The sequence below is a fragment of the Cetorhinus maximus genome, chromosome 4 (assembly GCF_964194155.1).
Source record: "Cetorhinus maximus chromosome 4, sCetMax3.hap1.1, whole genome shotgun sequence".
In the NCBI taxonomy this organism is placed as follows: Eukaryota; Metazoa; Chordata; class Chondrichthyes; order Lamniformes; family Cetorhinidae; genus Cetorhinus; species Cetorhinus maximus.
The window spans coordinates 135,051,606-135,070,357 of NC_135882.1; the positions used below are offsets into that span (position 1 = coordinate 135,051,606).

The 18,752-nt window shown below is 47.1% G+C and overlaps 1 protein-coding gene across 1 annotated transcript in view; it reads left to right on the forward strand.

Moving 5' to 3' along the window:
• The window catches only part of LOC144679922 (unconventional myosin-Id-like), a 171,322-nt gene extending 154,715 nt beyond the window's left edge, over nucleotides 1-16,607 (forward strand). The window contains exon 22 of the mRNA XM_078540891.1: nucleotides 16,367-16,607. Coding sequence (XP_078397017.1) covers nucleotides 16,367-16,523 — 157 coding nt within the window. The 3' untranslated portion in view covers nucleotides 16,524-16,607. The remainder of the gene's footprint in view (nucleotides 1-16,366) is intronic.
• The last annotated feature ends 2,145 nt before the right edge of the window (nucleotides 16,608-18,752 follow it).

Here is an 18,752-nt window from a genome sequence, read left to right on the forward strand (position 1 = left end):
GCTTGGCATCAGCACCAACCAAATCTTGACAGGCCATGACCCGTGAGCTTCATTATGATGCCTGTTCGGTGCTCTGGCTTGCTACTTCTATTCAAAGGAGACCCGATAGCTCAGGCCTAAGGCCGGTATCAGCCAGTACACTGAACAATCACTCTACTGACATGCTGCCTGGTTTGGGCATAAGCTGAACTTCTCTCCATAGCTCATCAACTGTTGCATTACCCAGGCTTGGCATAGTTGGCAACACTCTCACATCTGTGTTAGAAGTTAATGAGTTCAAATCATAGTACCGACTCAAACATGTAACCTCGGTTAATGCTTCAGTGTAGCATTTAAGGGAGTGTTGGGTTGCAAGAGAATCTATCTTTTGGATGAGCCACTAAACCAAAGTCCATATTTTCATGCCTCTTTCCCTGTCGGAACAGAGACAGACAGGATTTAAAAATAGTGTGTGGAATCCAATTCCAGCATTCCTGCTTTAATTTCTTATATGTGGGATTTTTTATAACACCAGGATAAGCGTACAGGTTAGCGAGCCTGCACACAGCAATCCATTTGAGAGGGTAAGTATTTTATACCCCCTCATTATTTCCATGGAGTTGGGCCTGTTGTTAGGAGATGTGGTTCACAGCACCTCCGAGAAGTTGAGGGAAAACACTAATCGCGGCCTTTAGACAGGTAAGTTCAAAAGATGTTGATAACTTCACATGTCGTAATGTGGTGTAAATGTAATGTAAATAAGTTATTTTTTTTCAATACACTGATTAGAGACAGGACTTTGGTTGGAAAAGGTGTGACCAATAAATTAACCAGCATTGTGAAAATGTTCAGATTCATTAGAGTACTTTATCCAGTGGATAAATGTTCTTCTGTATTCAAGAGTATTGAGATTAAGATTTTAATATATAAATTTCCCCCATGATTTAATCTTTAATTCATAGTCCAGACATCTGTTCAGTCTTTGGAAGCAGTGGAGTAGGTGGCCATCCATCCACTATTTCAAAAGGCTTCAATGTATTCAGATCTAGAGACTTTGTTTGCACAGCTGCTCTTTGGAATCCAATTATGAAAGCTTGGCTGGGCTTCAAACTAACTAATGGATTCAGCTCAGCAAGGGTTGTTGATATAGTTGTCAAGAGGATTTTGAGCTTTGTTTTTAATGACAGTTTTGTGAGAAGTTTCTTGAAGTTTTTTGAATGGCTGTAAATTTTGACAATTTTATGAGCATCTCAAAAACTTCCACCTGTTATTATAGGGCTCATGAGGTCTTTCATGAGGGTGCATAGAGAGCATGGAGGGTGAAGGTGCGTGGGTTGTGGGTGAGGTGTTGAGGGGTAAGGGCTACGGTGCCCAATACTCATTTACTGTGAACTGTGCCAATGTCCCAGGGAACTGAGTTGGGTCTTCTAACCTGCCTGCCTTAGCATCCACCTGCCTCCATTTCCACCCCTATCCTGCTTTGGAAAGTTGGTGACCCCGACTCCAGCTAGTGCCCTCCACCCCACCATGAAAATAGCATAGACAGACACTGCTGGGCAGGTGGGATCGCAATGTTCAGACTTGGCCCGACTCAGAATTCCTGGCTCGAGGATGAAAATCCAGGACCGAGACTCTATCTGTCTGTTCAGGTTAAGGTCATTAGTCCAAAACAATTTTCAAGAAACAGGGCCCTGACCTGGTCAACATTCTTCCTTAAGCCAACGTTTGCAAAAAGAAAAGATTAATTTGATGTTTGTGGGATTTCAATGTGCACAAACTGCCTCCGACATAACAAGAGTGATTTTTCTTCATTGGCTTTTGAGATATAGGAAATATCGTCAATGTTCCTTGTTGCCCCAAGAACATTGAGAGTTACCACATAGTATAGGACTGGAGTCACAAATAGTCCAGACCAGGTAGGGTAATAACATGTCGACTCCCCTTAAGAACTTTTATGATCCAGGTTTTTTTTAAAGAAATCTAGCAGCTTTCATGGCCAGTTTCAGCCATTTGTCTAGAAATTACCAGACCTATCAAGTGTTATAAATTACCGTGGCAGAATTTGAACTCACGTCTTGCTTGATTTCTTACTACCATATTACCATATCTAGACTGGAGACTAATTGGCTGAGATAGAGTGAGGATGTGATCAGGAGTATTCTACCTGCAATTTGTTCATCCCTTTATTGCCAAAATCAATGTGCCGCATTGAAAAGCATCCTGTGGGATCAGGACTTCTTCTTTAATAAGCTGTTTAAATAAACTAACAATTCCCTTGAGAAATGGAGAAATGCTGGTGAGGGAACCTCATAGGGACCCAGCAACCCTTTTCATTTGCGCATGCATATTCAAGTATCCAGGATGCAAAGCATTTTCCTTAATTATAGATGTTAAGATTTTCCTTGGTGCTCATCAAGGTGTTAGCTCTTGGCAATGGAGTACCTTCTTATTTACAGCACTTATTATAAGCATCAAGCATTGCCAAACCAGGTACTGCAGAGGTTAGATCCACAGCAAAGTTCCCTTTACACTGGCCCATTAAACACTCCCAGGACAAATACATTGGGCAGAATTTCCTGCTTGACGTGCGGGGGGTGGGCCCCACACATCAGCATGTAAAATGATGCGCGGTGATGTTGGGCAAGCGTCCCGACGTCACCACGCGCCATCGCAATATTTCGCTGGGCGGGCGCGCAATGAAGTGCGATGTGCGCCCGCCATTAATTAACAGGCCAGTTAAGGCCCTTAAATTGGCAATCGACACCAATTTTCAGGCGCCCGTGTGATGTTCAGCTCGGCGCACAGGCGCAATGGGCAGGTGGGTAAGTGACTTTTTAATAAAACTCATCCACGGGCGGGATAAGAGGGCACAGTGGGGTTGTTAATCTGGCCTGTGAATATTTATTGCAGAAAGTTTTTTAAACTTGCCTGTGTGATCTGTAGCAGTTCAGAATGAATTCCAGCAGCTTTCTGTGTACTTTGAACCTTCAGGTCAACACTCTGCAGTCAGGAATCTTTATCGGGCCTGCAGCTTTCCGAAGGCCTCCCTTTAGCCTGGGTATGGGTTCTGACATGTCCTCTGGAGGCAGCTCCTCTGAGGAGGAAGGGAGGGCTAGAATAAGGAGGAGGCCAGGAGTGCACAATCAGCCTCCAGGGGAGCCACTTTTATGAGTACAAGCACAAGCACAAGGGGCGCAGGGCCAAGAGGTTGTCCAAGTGGAAGGGGCCACAGAAGACACCACTTTCCTGCTGCCAGGGTATACAGGCAGCGAAGCAGCTACCTCAATATGTCTGAGTTGCAGTGCTGAAGGAGGCTCCGACTGTTAAGGGAGACAGTCAACTACATCTGTCAGATGATTGGCCCTGAGATCTTTCCTAACTGTGTGGGCGGAAACCCCATGCCAGCAGCTCTGAAAGTCACAGTTGCCCTCCACTTCTATGCCTTTGGCTCCTTCCAGGGCTCGGTGGGTGATCTTTGCAGTGCCTCCCAAACAGCCGTGCACACTTGTGTCAAGCAGGATACAGACGCTCTGTTCAAACAGGCATTGACCTTCATCCACTTCCGTTGGGACCAGGCAAGTCAGGCACAGCAAGCCAGACAAAGCGAGCCAGAGGCTTCGCAGCCATTGCTGGCTTCCCCTGCGTCCAGGGTGCAATAGACTGTACACATGTGGCCATCAAGGTGCCAGCAGGTGAGCCCGGTACCTTCGTCAACAGGAAGGGCTTCCACTCCATGAACGTGCAGATAACGTGATCACAGGGTGCAGATTCTACAAGCCTGTGCAAGGTACCCAGGCAGCTCCCACGATGCCTACATCCTCAGACACTCCCAGGTGCCAGGGCTCTTCAGTGCTCCGGATGGCCGCTGGGTGACAAGGGTTATCCCCTCAGAAGGTGGCTCATGATGCCTCTCCGCTATCCAAGAACAGAAGCTGAGCAGCGCTACAATAGGAACCATGGCACCACAACGGCTGTGGTGGAGAGAGCCATCGGCCTTCTTAAGAAGCACTTCCGATGCCAGGACCGCTCAGGGGGTGCACTCCAGTACCCCCCAGATCGTGTCTCGGTGATAGTGGTTGCATGCTGTGCTCTCCACAATCTTGCACTTGAAAGGGGGGACGCAGTGGACGATGAAGACGTTGACGCAGTGGATGCAGCTGCACACAATGAGTCCAGCACTGATTCTGAGGATGAGGAGGCACAGGGGAATGCTGAGGGGCTAAACGCTGACCCGGGACTACACCAAGGAGGCAGAGACACCCGGGAGGCTTTAATCCAACGAACCTTCAGCTAGCTCCACACAAATGGATCAGGAGGACCAGCCTTGCCTGGCGCTTCCATACTCGGCACTTAATCTGCCAGGTCATCAGCTGCAACTAAGGGCTTTGGACATAAACTTCAATGTCCACTCAAACACTCTTGACATGTATGTAAAACATACAAATGCAGAACAAAGGAGCCACCCTCAGCCATGGTAACACATCTGGTTTAATTTTCTCCATCATAAGGTCACACACAATAAAAGCAAAACGTTTTTCAACCAAAAACAAATAATAAGTCCCTAATCTCGGGCCAACACAAAAGCACCAGTGAGAAACCCATGGTGTGCTTAAGGTGCCTTATGCTTACGTTTCCGGGTGTTACGTCTTGGTGTCGCCCCCTCGCTTGAAGTGGCATCTGAGACTGCCTGCTGACTCTGCTGTCCTGGTGGCCTCTGACCTTGGCGGTCATCCTCTTGCCGTGGAGCCTGTGTTGGCCCCGCCTGGGAGGGATTTGCCAGGCCCACAGCTGGCATCTCCCCAGTCGTTGCAGCCTTACCCGATGAAGTTGTTAATGGGAGAGGGGCAGAGCAGCTGTTGCCCTCATCCAGAGCGCCCTGAGAGGAGCCCGCAGATACGACAGGCAGCTGCTCTGCCGATGTGAGGTCGTCCCGGACTTCCCTGCTCACTGTCGATGGATGGGCAACGAGCTGGGAAGCTTGAAGCCCACATCATCTCCCACATTGGCACTGACCAGCTGTGGCCACTGCCGCTGTGAGGGCTTGCAGGTCCGAGCGTAACCCCAGGAGAGGCTGCTTGTTCTCCTGGAAGCCCCTCTTCAAGAGAGTCGCCACTCTTCCCATGGAGGCTCATTGCATTACTGATGTTCCACATGGACTCCTCCACCACGGAAAGCAAGCAAAGCATACTCTCATGCAACACTTTTAGGTGCTCCCGCACACCTGGCTGCATTTCCTGCAGCTGCTGCGTCGCGGACGACTCCAGAGGCACATCATCACACCCCGACTCAGCATGTGCCTGGTCCCCTGCAGTCCTCCGATTACTGGCGCCATCGACACTCTCTGTCTCTGCCAACTCCTCCAGTGATTGTGAAGTGCCCTCTCCACTGTGCCCCGGGACACTAGCTGATGTTGCAATGCCCCCCGATGTGCTAGTATCTGCACTGGTGCCTACATCACAGAAATGGTGTGACGCAGATGACAGCTGAGGGCCCTCAGGTGTGAGAGGGGGCATCTGCAATTGCTCCTGGTCGACAGGCTCTGATGATGCTGAAAATAACAACAAGGACAGTGGATCAGTTAGCATGCACACAGTGACACACTTCATCCCTTTCCCCCTGGCTCATTATGCGCTCAACCTTCCTGAACCTATGGAGACCAATATTTGTGGGGTGGCAAATAATCAGGAGGAGTCCCAAACATTACAGGCGGATACAGACGGGCTGGTCAGATGGCCTAAGGAATACCAAATGGAATATTATGTGGATAAGTGTGAGGTGATGCACTTGGGCAGGAGAAACAAGGCATGGGAATACACGAGGAATGGTAGGACCGTGGAAAGTAAGGACGATTAGAAGGAACTTGCTGGGCATGTCAACACGCCCATTAAGGTAGTGGGACAGGTACATAAGGCGTTTAAGAAAGTAAAAGCCATACTTGCCTTTATTAGCCGAGGAATAGAATATAGGAACAGGGAGGTCATATTGCAAGTGCAGAAAACGCTGCCTAGGCCACAGCTATAGTTCTGCTGTGCAGTTCTGAAATGCGCTTCATGGGAGGGATGTGATTGGAGTGGAGAGAGTGCAGAGGTCGCTGACCAGGATGCATGCTGGGCTGGAGAGTTGGAGTTATGAGGAGACATAGCACAGACTGGGGCTATTTCCTCTGCAGCACAGGAGATTGAGGGGTCACATTATTGATCTCTATAACATTATGAGGGGCATAGATAGGGTCGACAGAAAGGAACTTTTCCTCTTTGCAGAGGGATGAGTAACCTGGTGGCATTGATTTAAGGTAAGGGGCATGAGGTTGGCCGGTGAGGTGATGAGGAACTTTTGCACACAATAATGTGGGATGCTCTGCCTGAAAGGGTGGTGGACGCAGAAACCCTCCTAACATGTAATAAGTATTTGGATGTGCAGTTGCGATGCCATGGCATACAAGGCCATGGGGATAGTGGTTGGAAATGGGATATGGTGACTTTGGAAGGTGCTTGACATGCGCATCTTTAAAGGGCCGAGGGACCTTTGTCTATGACTCAGACCTCCGACTCTTTCAATCTGTGAATGAGCAATGTTGCAACAATAACAATTCAAACAATCATCAGTGCTATGGATGGTGGGAAGACAGAGCGGATGTCACTGTGGACCTCAAATACCTGGCTGTTACACCCCAGCCTCACCGACACCAGTTGACCTGGGCGCATGGCGCCTCTCAAGCTCCAGGGCCTCCTGTTCGACTCAGTTCAAAATCATCAGCTGGGCCTGGCCGCCTCCAGTCCGCGAATGCTCACACGCTTTATGAGCATTCTTCTCCTGAAAAACAGAGAAGACCATTCATTGCGGCTAATCGCACATGGACTCTGCACGAGCACACTGCACCCCAACCACAGCCGCCCAAATCATCCAGTGCCTCTTCTCCATGCTACTGCTGATCAGTCACACAAAGATAGTACGCCTGCTCCCAACTCCCCACCACCCCCCCCACTCCCCCCCCCTCCCCCAACGGCCAACTTGGACACATTCTGCGTCCATTGCTTTAGGAAACACACGGGTCTTAGCGCCCTTGCAAGGAGGCGCTACTAGGTGCGGCGCCGAGGGCAGCAGATGGCTCTTGGCCACGAGACCTTGAGGCTCCCCTTCCACAATCTCATCACCCTGCAGGTTGCCCCCAGACTAATCATGTGCGACTAAGAGCAACACATGGTGCGGGGGAGAACCCATCTCCTCATGAACCACTGAAGCTGATGTAAACATGGGCACTATCTGTTTGCCCACCAAGCGTACGAGAAATGCCTAACATGAGACAATGCAGTCACGACAGTAAGACTTTGGGAGGACCCTCAAAGGCTAAGGCTACCTTCTGGGTTAAATGCCCAATGCTAACATGGTACTCACCCTTCCAGAGTGCAACAGATCGTTAAAGCGCTTGCAGCACTGGATCCAGGTGCGCTGCACCACATCGCGGGAACTGACCACCTCCGCCACCTCCTCCCAGGCACGCTTCGTCATGTGGAGGGGGTCCTCCTCCTCCCATCCTGGGGGACCAACACCTCCCGCCGTGCTGCCACCTCCTCGAGGTGGGCAGCAAGGCAATCATCAGAAAACTGAGGGGCACATAGGCCCCCCGCTGGCCTACCCTGCAGCCTGCCCTGCTCCTGTGGCAGACCCTGCAGCCTGCCCTGCTCCTGTGGAAGACCCTGCAGTCTGCCCTGCTCTTCTGCCCTTCCCTCCAGAGTGCCCTGCTGAGCAGACCTCCTGTAGTTGGATCTCCAGGTGGCCATTGTGAGCAGCCTAGAGGAGGCTGCCAGGCCTTCTTTTAAACAGACCGCCGGTGGTCTGTGCACGCCGACCACAGCCCACACACTCCCGCTCTCCACGGGAGTCGGAAATGCGCTGGGCGGGCCTTAATTGGCCCAATCACGCGAAATGGCGGCACGGCCCCAATCGTGTCCGCTCCTGCTCCGCCTGCCCGCCAAACGGAAAATTTTGGCAATTAGGTACAGAGCAAAGCTCTCTCCTCACTGTCACACCAAACACTCCAGGAGCAAGTGCAGCATGTGTCAGGTACAAAGCAAAGCTCACTCTATACGGTTCCACCTTACACTCCCAGGGTAGGTACAACAGGGATTGTATACAGAGCACATTTCCCTCTAAATTGTCCTATCAAATTCTCCCTTTTTTTTTGCAAAAATATACTTTATTCATAAAATATCTTCAACCACATTCCAAACCATTTCAAAATCACCATTACCAAGGTACAATCAGGTTCAGCTTTTACAACATGTATCACGAGGTGCATCAGTACAAACAATGAATATTACAATCATTTGCAGACATTCATTTTGAGCTGTACAGCCCGAGGGGCTCTCAACAGTTCCCAGCCCCTCGGTGCACTGTGGCAGAAAGGTCTTAGACAGCGACCCTTCCCCATTGCGCCTTTGCGGCGGCTGCCCCAAGCTTTAGTGCGTCCCTCAGCACATAGTCTCCCAGGTGAGATTTAGCATGGGTTAGATCCCCTGCTGAGTGAGCATTCCTGTTAGTGGCAAGGTAACAGTGATATTCTGCTGTGAACTTTAGATTGAGACTGACCAAACTCATTTTGCATAGGACTCTTACAATCCCTCTGATTTGATTGGATTTGAACCCAGATCCCAGTGGAGGAACAAAAGTACACAGGCACAATGTACCATCCAATTCCCCCAAAGTGTGATAATTTGTGAGCTTTTGTTTTCTGCTGAACGCCCCCAGCGTGGAGGTCCGTGCACTAGAACCAAGCTTTGGTATGTTGAGAATTCACAGACTGATCCCAAGATTTTCTGTCCATTTACTTTTAATGGATCAAAAATCAAGCTGGGCCACAAATCTGGCAGGCCCAGTTCAAGGAAATTTACCCCCACTCTTGGCAGGAAGGATTTAGCAAACTTCTTTGAGATTTTATAGTCTGGTGGTTGGCAGGGTTTAATCAATTTGAAATGAGGCAATGACTTCACTCACTGTAACTGCATCAATATGTAATTAGTTTGTAAACACATGAAAACAGATCTTTCAATATTTTCACCTCAACATCCAATCAGCATTTCGCACAACGAATTACTTGCAGAGCTGCTATGCAGACAAATATGATATTTTGTACTGGCAATATCCCACAAATAGCAATGAGCCCATTGACCAGGTAGTGTGTGAGGGATGGAGGGGTGGAGGTGGTTTGGTGAAGGGCCCAGGACACATTGGAGAACTGCCCTGCTCTTCCAGTGGTGCCACTGCTTCTTTACAGTCACCTAAACATGCTGGGGTCTGGACATGGCATCTCATCAAAGCAATGGCATGGCTGAAAGGCAGGGGTTTATCACCCTCCCCTCCCTCCACCTATATAAATATGATAGGAAACATCATGTTACACTTTTGATTCTCTCTGCCCAAAACTCCAGCCAGTAAGTCTGGGTGATGAGCAGATCAAGGGTTCAATTTTTTAATGATTCAGTGAATGCACTCTCGGCTCTGAGTCAGAAGGTTATGGATTCATGCCCCTTTCCAGGGACTTGAGCACAAAGTGCAGGCTGACTTCGGTGCAGTACTGAGGGAGTACTGCACTGTTGGAGATACTATGACCAGGATTTTTCCCTCATTGTACAGGCTTGGTGGGGGCGGGCGGGAGTGGTCAGGAAGTCGACCGCCACCCGCGATCGGGGCCTGACCACAATTTCACGCTGGCAGGGCAATTAAGGCTCGCCCAGTATGAAATGTTTGCTTCAGCCCTCAGCATTGCCTGTGTGGGTGGGGGTGGGGGAGGAAGGCAAGCGTGCAAATTTGCGCGTGCACACGAGTGCATGCTGGAAAAGCTCCCTGAGGCACAGAGCTGCCTCAGGGAGATGAAGATATGAAAAATTAAAAATAAAGCATTTTAAGATGTTAAAAAACATGTCCCGTCTGTCACATGAGCAGGGACATGTTAGAAATTAGTATGAATTTTTTTTTCAATGGCAATCGAAACCTCATCCTGCCCATGGATGAAGTTTCACAAAAAATGCAAAGGCCACTTAGCAGTGAAAAATTTAAATCAATTACATTGTTAATGGCCTTAATAAGCCTTTTAATTGTCAGTGGGCGCGCTGCCAACTCCCGCGTGCACCCGCTGACCGAAACATTATGCAAGTGCGTGATGACATCATCGCACATCATTTCACACTTGTTCGGGTCGGGCGCGCGCCTGCCCAACGAGCGAAAAATTCTGCCCTATGAGACATTAAAATCCCAGGATACAATTTGAAGAAGAGCAGAGGAGTTGTCCCCGGTGTCCTGGCCAATGCTTATTCTGTAATCAACATTACTGAAACAAATTCTTGAGGGTCATTATCTCATTGCTGTCCTTAGAGTCCCTGTTGTGACATAAATTGGCTGCCATGTTTCCTTGCAACAGTGACTATTGGCTGTAAAGCACTTTCAGGCATTCTGAGATTGTGAAAGGCGCTATATGAATGCTAGTTCGTTTATTTTCTCTCTTTACCTGATATAAGGGAAACACCATGGGCTTTCACATTGGCTCAGTTCACAAGTGCACTACTCAGTATGTAATTAATCCATGAAGGACTGATGTGTCATAGTTTCCATTCATTGGGCTGGGTTAATTAATCTCATTGGGTAGAATATTCGATCCTTTCATTTCCCTACTCCCCATCCACTGCTATCTGAATCCATCTGTTCTTCCAGCACACTTCCCAGCATTAATGACAGGGATTGGACAAAGGAACAGGAGAAAGAAATTCAGGCCTTAAAGCCTGTTCCACCATACAATTAGATAATGGCTGATCTTTACCTTATTTCCTTTTACCTAAATCTTTTAATACCCTTAAAAAAATTGATCTCCATGTGGATCATTTAAATTGAGCCAGCACTGACTGTCTTTTGGGGAGAATGTATCAGAATTCTATGACATTTTGTGTGAAGAAGCACTTCTAGATTTCACTCCTGGCTCCAATTTTAAGATTATGCAACCTTGCTCTGGATTTTCCCCACTGTAATGGACAGGAGGGGGGGTGAGGGGTTAATTTAAACAGCATGAATTCCTCCTTTAAATGAACATCCTTAAACAGAAGGGTGTTTTTGATTTGTTTCCCTCTTTATAAGTGGGGGAATATTTCCCAACCCCTCAGTTTTTAGTGCAATCCAATTTTCTATTAATGACCCCACAGCAAACTTAAGATAAGATGAACTCAAAGGGTTACTTTATTTGCACACGCTCAAAACGTGGAAAAGAGGGTTCTCAATGTCACCACCACCCTCAGATAGTAGAGAGAGGGATAGAGTAAAGAATGTTTTATAGTTCAGAGACCACAGAGAGAAATAAATATTGTTTCACGTGTGTTCCAGAATCCAGAATCAAAGTCCAATGAGGTATTCCTTCACAGAAGTCAACGGGTTGAAAACCATTGCTGTATAATTTCAGTTTTCTGGTGGCGTTGACTTCACAAGATGATATTGGCATGCAGAGATGAATCAGTCTTGTAGGCAATGGTACAGAACTTCCAACAGAAGCAAAGTAAATGGGGGCCAGTTGTCCAGCCTGGCCAGAACCCTCTGTGTTGCCTGCTAGTCAGATGTTAAAGCAGCAGACTATGCTATTCCGTTCAACAAGGCAATATTACTTGTTCCACAGGCCAGAGGCCTGGGTCACCCATCTCTCCACCAGGTCATCAATAAAGCATATCTATTGATCTTCTGGAATTTGGCTAGGCCTCAAAGACTGCTAAATATTCCAGCCACTATGAGTCGAAAGGAATCCTTGAGGGGCCTATTGTCTTAGCAGACCCTCCGTCTCCTTCTGGCAAGCCCAGGTTATCAAATGCAAATGGCCTTTGTATAGCTCTCTTTGAAGTTGGGCTGTGCAGTCCCCAGGTGATTGTTAGTGGTTCCTCAGAGATAATGAGGTATGAGTTTGCCCAAAACTGCAAAGTGGCTTCTTTTGTTCTGGGGTCACAGACAGACATAGATTTAGCCATTGTAAAGGTTGTGTTCAGCCAAGGTCCAGTTTTCAAATTTAGAAATAGCAATGAGTATATATAAATTATAAAAAGTACAGTGTGAGGTCATAGTCCATTACACCACCGAGAAAATAGTTCTTCTATACCTATTATCAGTTTAAACGCCTCAGATCAGATCACCTCCCAGTTGTCTAAGCTCAAGGGAATACTTAAGCCAAAAATACCAATATTGGGCAAGAGAGTTCCAAATTCCCACCAAGCTTTGTGTGAAGAATTGCTTTTTAATTGTCGCCTCTACTGTTCTCACAATCCCGACCTTTTGGAATGGGGGTTGTTAAGAGAGATCGTGCACTTGTCACTGTGAGACTTTGTCTTGTAGGGAGAGACCTGGTCTGAGCTGATTCTCATCAGCAAACACTGACACATTAACTGAACACCCCTCCCCCACCCAGAATTTGTCGTCACTGTTAGCTTGTTCGAACCAGTGCGAGTGGAACAACACGTTGACAAGACTCAATGCCTTCAAGAGAAAAGGAGAGAAACTTGGGGAATTTCTTTTGTGAGGTAATGCTTATAATATAGAACTTAGTAACCAGTGACTAACTGACACAAAAGGGCCCATTCTCTGCCCAGTGTCTTTAATGTTGATTTTTGATCCTGTAGCCAGGCAAAAACCCAGCCAGGCTGTGAACCTTGGGACACATTCTGCAATGATGCATTAACCAAGGGCCCTACAGAGACTAGGATCCTATTGAATTCAAGAATTGTCTGTGGCAGCAGCATCCGATCATGTCTGAGCATGACCACACAGAGGTAAAGTCTTTTTGTCGAGACAAACAGGAGAAGCAAACCGGGTGCACTGTAGTGGAAGAGTCAGAATGCCACAGCACTCCTTTTGTACAAAGGCGGCCTTGGGTGAACCCAGTGGCTAATTCAATCAAGAGGCCTGCGAATGTCTGAATGAACCCATTCTCTGAACACATTATAGCAGGAAAACAGTCAGGTCTTTGACTCTTTCTCTGTTTCTGTCCCTATCGGCTGCTCTTCCTTTTAAATTTGTATTTTCATAGAGATGGGTGGAGATGAGGAAGATCATTTGGCCCATCCAATTTATCCCTCCGTGGGCACCTATGATCCCCCTCCAAAATTATGTTCTTGAATAACTTCAGAATTCGTAACCCCACTCCGCTACCTGAAACTAGTTCTAGTTATTTTTTAACTAGGGTTGATTTTGACTTTTAGGTGACCAACTGACCAGCATACGAGCATGATTGGCTGCCCATTACGTTGGTGAAGAGGTCCTCATGAACTTGAGGCCCCGGCCTCCTTTAAATCGGGCAGACTAGCTGCAGGTCATCAGACAGGTGCCTCTGATGTGGCTCACCAGATAGAAGCCTCAAGATAGGGCTGAGGCTGTCACTGTCAGCAAGGTAATGTTGCAGGGAACATTATCATTGTGTAGGGTGGGGGGGGGTCTCAGGATGGCAGTTGCCCAGGTGATTTTGGTGGGCCCCAAAGGAGCAGTCTTAGGTGCCTAATTTCCATATTAAAGAAGGTCTATCTGTTAAAACATGAAGTCTCTTTGAATACCCACAGTAGAATCTCTTTCAAGAACGAGCCACCACATCACCAAAGTTTGTAGGATGCTAAGTCTATTGACAGGAGTGCTGGTTCTCTCAGTTGCCCAAACATCTAGCATGTGGATCAAATGAATGCTAACAGCATGGGGTTTGATCCCCATTCTGGCTGGGGTAGACTTGGGACCTGCCTCAGCGCCCTACCTATAGAAAAAAATCACTGCACTTTGCCATGGAACACCAAGAACCTGCCTTCATGCAGAGAACTGAAGAATAAGAAGTCTATGACACCATTTTGAAGTCATTACAGACCATTAACATGAAGTGAAGTCAGTGAAAGTTACCACCTTTTGTGTTTAAAGCCAACCTTTTACCAACATTTACCCATTTTGTTCCTTTGCCCCACATCCATGGTCTGACTTGAAGTAGTGGCTCGCATTAACCTTTTCTATTCCGTGAGGTATCTTACAGAGCTCTCTCAGGCACCTTCTTATTTTTCTCCTTTCAAATAATTGTAATCACATTTAACCACTTTGTTCCAATATTACTTCAGCCCATTTACTGAGCAGGATTTTCTGACTTCCGGGCGGGCGGGCGGGGAGCCGATCCCCACTGGAGAAGCGGGCCGCACCGCCATTTTAAGTGGGCCCAGCGTGACGTCCAGTGGGAAGTGCTATGCGCTTCCTGCGTGGGCAGCGAGGATTCCCCAAAAGCGAGAGTGCGCTCTATCACGCATGCACACGAAAGAATGCACATCTCCCTGAGGCTAATTGCTGCCTCAGGGAGATCGCTGACAGTTCTAAAAACATTAAAAATAGAAAAAATAAATCCTTAACATGCCCCCCTCATGTGACAATGTCACATGAGATGGGACATGTTCATAAATTACACTAAACTTTATTAAACTGTTTAAAACCCTACATGAAACCTCATCCCACCGGTGGATGAGGTTTCGTGTTTTTTCTATTCCCCATCGGGGCTCCTGGCCTGCCCGCCAACCTTAAGGTCCTTTAATTGTTGTAATGATCCTGTGAATGACCTCAATTGGCCATTGACAGGTCGGCGGGCCTGCAGCTGATCTCGCTGTCCGCCCGCCTTCCTGAAGATTTAAATGGGGCGGGATGATGTTGGGGGTTACCCCCAACGTCATCCCGCGTCATTTTACGTGTCGGTGAGCAGGCCCCGCCCCCTGCTCGCTGACGGCAAAATTCAGCCCACTAATCTTGAATATTCGCGTAGTTTCTGGCTCAACCACTGACCCTGAAGTTGAATTCCACATTCTCACAACTCTCTGAGTGAAGTAATTTCTCTTGCTCCCTTGTTCTATCTCCTTCACTGAATGTTGTATTTTGAATCCTATCTAGATATGAATGTGGTGCCAGGGGACCAGATGATTGCAAATGTTACACTTTCTTCTTAAAAAGTGGAGAAAAATAAACCCAACAATTATTGGGTCAGTCATCTGAACATAGGTGATGGAAAAACTTTTACACACAATGGGGGGAACTTTCCCTTCATCGGGCGGGCGGGGCAGATGGACCTGGGATAAAAGCAAAAAAACTGCGGATGCTGGAAATCCAAAACAAAAATAAAAATAAAAATACCTGGAAAAACTCATTAGGTCTGACAGCATCTGCGGAGAGGAACACAGTTAATGTTTCGAGTCCATATGACTCTTCAACAGAACTAAGGAAAAATAGAAGAGAGGTGAAATATAAGCTGGTTTAAAGGGGGTTGGGACAGGTAGAGCTGGATAGAGGGCCAGTGATAGGTGGAGATTTGGACCTGGGAGCAGCTGGGAAACAGTTCACTGTCTGTGATCGGGCCCTGATCGCGATTTCACGCTGGCTGGCCAATTAACAGCCAGCCAGTGTGAAACGCACACTGGGAGCTTCAGGGGCATGCTGCCAACTCTCGCGCATGCCCGCCAACCGAAATATCGCATGAGTGTGCGATGACGTTGCACACTAATTTACTCCTGATTGGGTGGGGCGTATGCCCACCCACAGGATGAGAAGTTTACGTATTAAACCCGTAACTTTAATACGGGTTAAAGTTAATTTGGAAAACTATGGGCTAATAAATGAAAGTTGGCAAGGATATTTTAAAACCAAGCTGTGATGCCAAAGGAGAAACACCCGCCTGCCACACAGGTAGCGTCCCATGGCGCTGCCTGTCTCTGCCAAATCAGAGTTATTTTTGAAGCAGCGCTCCACAAACAAATTTTTATCCCCACACGTTTTAATAGGATCACTTCTCGTTCTTCTAAACACCAAGCAATATAGGCCTAGTCTATTCAATCTCTCCTCATAGATCGAGCCAGGAGCTGGTCTAGTGAATCTTCATTGCACTCCTTCCTCAGATAAGGAGACCACAGTACTCCAGGTGTGGCCTCACCAATGCACTGTACAATTGTAGTAAGATTTCTTCACTCTTTTTCTCTAATTCCTTTGCAACAAAGCTAACATACCATCTGCCTCCTAATTGCTTGCTGTACCTAACTGTTAACTTTCTGTGATTCATGTACAAGGACATTCAGGTTCCTCTAATTGCATACATTTCCCTGTCTCTCTGCCATTCAAAAAATGTTCTGCTTTTTTATTTTTCCCACCAAAGTGGATAATTTCACGCTTTGCTACACTTTATTCCAACCGCCATGTTCTTGCCCACATACCTGTCTATATCCCTCTGCAGCCTCTTTGTGTCCTCCTTAGCACTTACTTTCCCACCTACGCCACCAGGAGCTCAAAATTTACTCTAACTTGCCTTCCAAAAAGTATAATCAGGGATTTTCTATCTAGCCATTCACTGTTCATTCCTTTATCCTTCCAGGAATAACATTCCTCTACAGGTCAACGTCAGCAACCCGGTCCATTGCAACATGCGTGGCAAAAAACGCACAGTGGTAGTGGAAGAGAGAATTGAACAAACACAGCCTGACTTCAAGAAAAATCACACGGGCTTCACGCTGTACTGGCCAGGAATATAGCACTTGTGGAACTAGGGATTTCAATAGGAGCGCACTGAGTTGTTTTTGTAATGTATTTTTTAATAAAAGATTCCTGTTCTCGCCTCTCTGGTCTATATTCTGTCCGGGTGAAATTAGTTTGCAAGACATACAAGGTGATTGTGTGAATGAATGATAGAATAGTATCATAGAATGGTTATAGCACAGAAGGAGGCCATTTGGCCCATCAAGTCTGTGCCAGCTCTCTGCAAGAGCAATTTAGCTAGTCCCAGTCCTGCTGTTCCTTCCCCATACTCCTGGAATATTTTTCTCTTCAGGTGTTAATCCAATTCCCTTCTGAAAGCCATGATTAAGTCTGTCTCCACCACACTCCCAGATAATGCATTACAGACCCTAATGCTGCGTAAAAACGTTTTTCCTCATGTCTCTATTGGTTCTTTTGCCAATCACCTTAAATCTGTATCCTCTGGTTCTTGATTCTTCCACCAATGGGAACAGTTTCTTCCTGCCTACTCTGTCCAGACCCCTCATGATTTTGAACACCTCCATCAAATCTCCTCTCAGTCTTTTCCTTTTGACCTCAGTTTCTCCAATCCATCTAAGGTACTGAAGCCCGTCATCCCTGGAACCAATCTCATAAATCTATTCTGCACCGCCTCCAAAGCCTTCACATCATTCCTAAAATGATGTCCCAGAGTTGGACACAATGCTACAGTTGATGATGAACCAATGTTTTATAAAGATTCACCACACCTTCTTTGTTTACACTTCTGTTGATAAAGCTCAGGGTCTCATATGTTTTATTAACTGCTTTTTCAACCTATCCTGCCACTTTCAATAATTTGTGCATGTACAACCCATGTTCATGCACTCCTTTTAGAATTGTATCCTTTGTTTTGTCTCTCCACATTCTACCTCCAAGATGTATCACTTCGCACTTTTCTGTAATAATTTTTACCTGCTGCATGTCTGCCCAAGCCATCATCCTGCCATTGGTCACCCTGCCTTTGGTCACCCTGCCTTATACTCTTCACATTTCACAATACTGCTGAGTTTTGTGTCATCCATAAATTTTGAAATTGTGCCTTGCACATCTAAGGCCAGAGTTTTACTCAAACTAACCCCACCCCCAATTACCACCCCCCACCCCTGCAGCCTGGGGACACATTGACAGGAGGGGACTGACTGGCAGGCAAGGTAGAGTGTATAATTGGCACCATGATGGCAGCGTGTGTTTAATGCCTACCCACTGCCTACTGAGATTTTACCTGCAGCCGGGGAGGCATCAAACGGCCCGTCAGCCCCATTGAGGCTCTTAAGGGGACAATTAATGGTTACTTAAGGGCCTCCTCCTGCCACCACAGAAATTTTACCCATAGCAGCAGATGCCAGGGTCAAATGTCCACCTTGGGCCTTGTTGCTGGCAGGGTATGGGTACCTCCTGTTTGAGTACCCTGTGCCCAGTGGTGGCTGCGCTCCCAAAGTAGGCCCCCACCCCATATTTCCCCTTCTCCCTGTCTTGGTGAATTAGGTTCCCCATCCACCTCATTGGGGCCTGCCAGCCTGACCCCAGTGCAACCCCAAAACTTACCTTTAAGCCCAGGTACATGGCATCTCTTCTACAGTGGCATTGCTGGGACTGCTGCCGGCCATTTGATTGGTTGGCAGCTCTCTGAGGCAGAACTTCCTCCCAAATGAGGTTGGAAATCTCACCCTGAGTCAATGAATGGCCCATCAGCCATTAAATTACTGCAATGTGAGCCCCGCCAAGTGGAGGTCCGCTCACCTCCAACCTTTCAGCCAGGGGACAAGCCTATCACTGCTACATAAAATTGCAGCCTAAGTCATTATAATATATCAAGAAATTCAGTGGGTCTAGTGCTGACCCCTTGAGAACACCTTCCACCAGCCTAAAAATCAACCATTCAGCTCTATTCTCTGTTTCCTGTCACTCAGCCAACTTTGCATCCATGCTGCCACTTTTTCCTTTTATTCTATGGACTCCAATTTTGCTGGCACGGCTGTTATCTGGCACTTTATCAAGCAGCTTTTGGAAGTCCATATATACCACATCAATCACATTACCCTCATCAATCCTCTCAGTTACCTTATCAAAAAACTCAATCAAATTGGTTAAACACAATATGCTTTTAACAAATGTCTACATTTGATCATCAGCAAAGTGATTAACTCTAATAATCGAAACGTCAACTCTTTCCTTCTCCGCCGATGCTGCCAGACCTGCTGAGT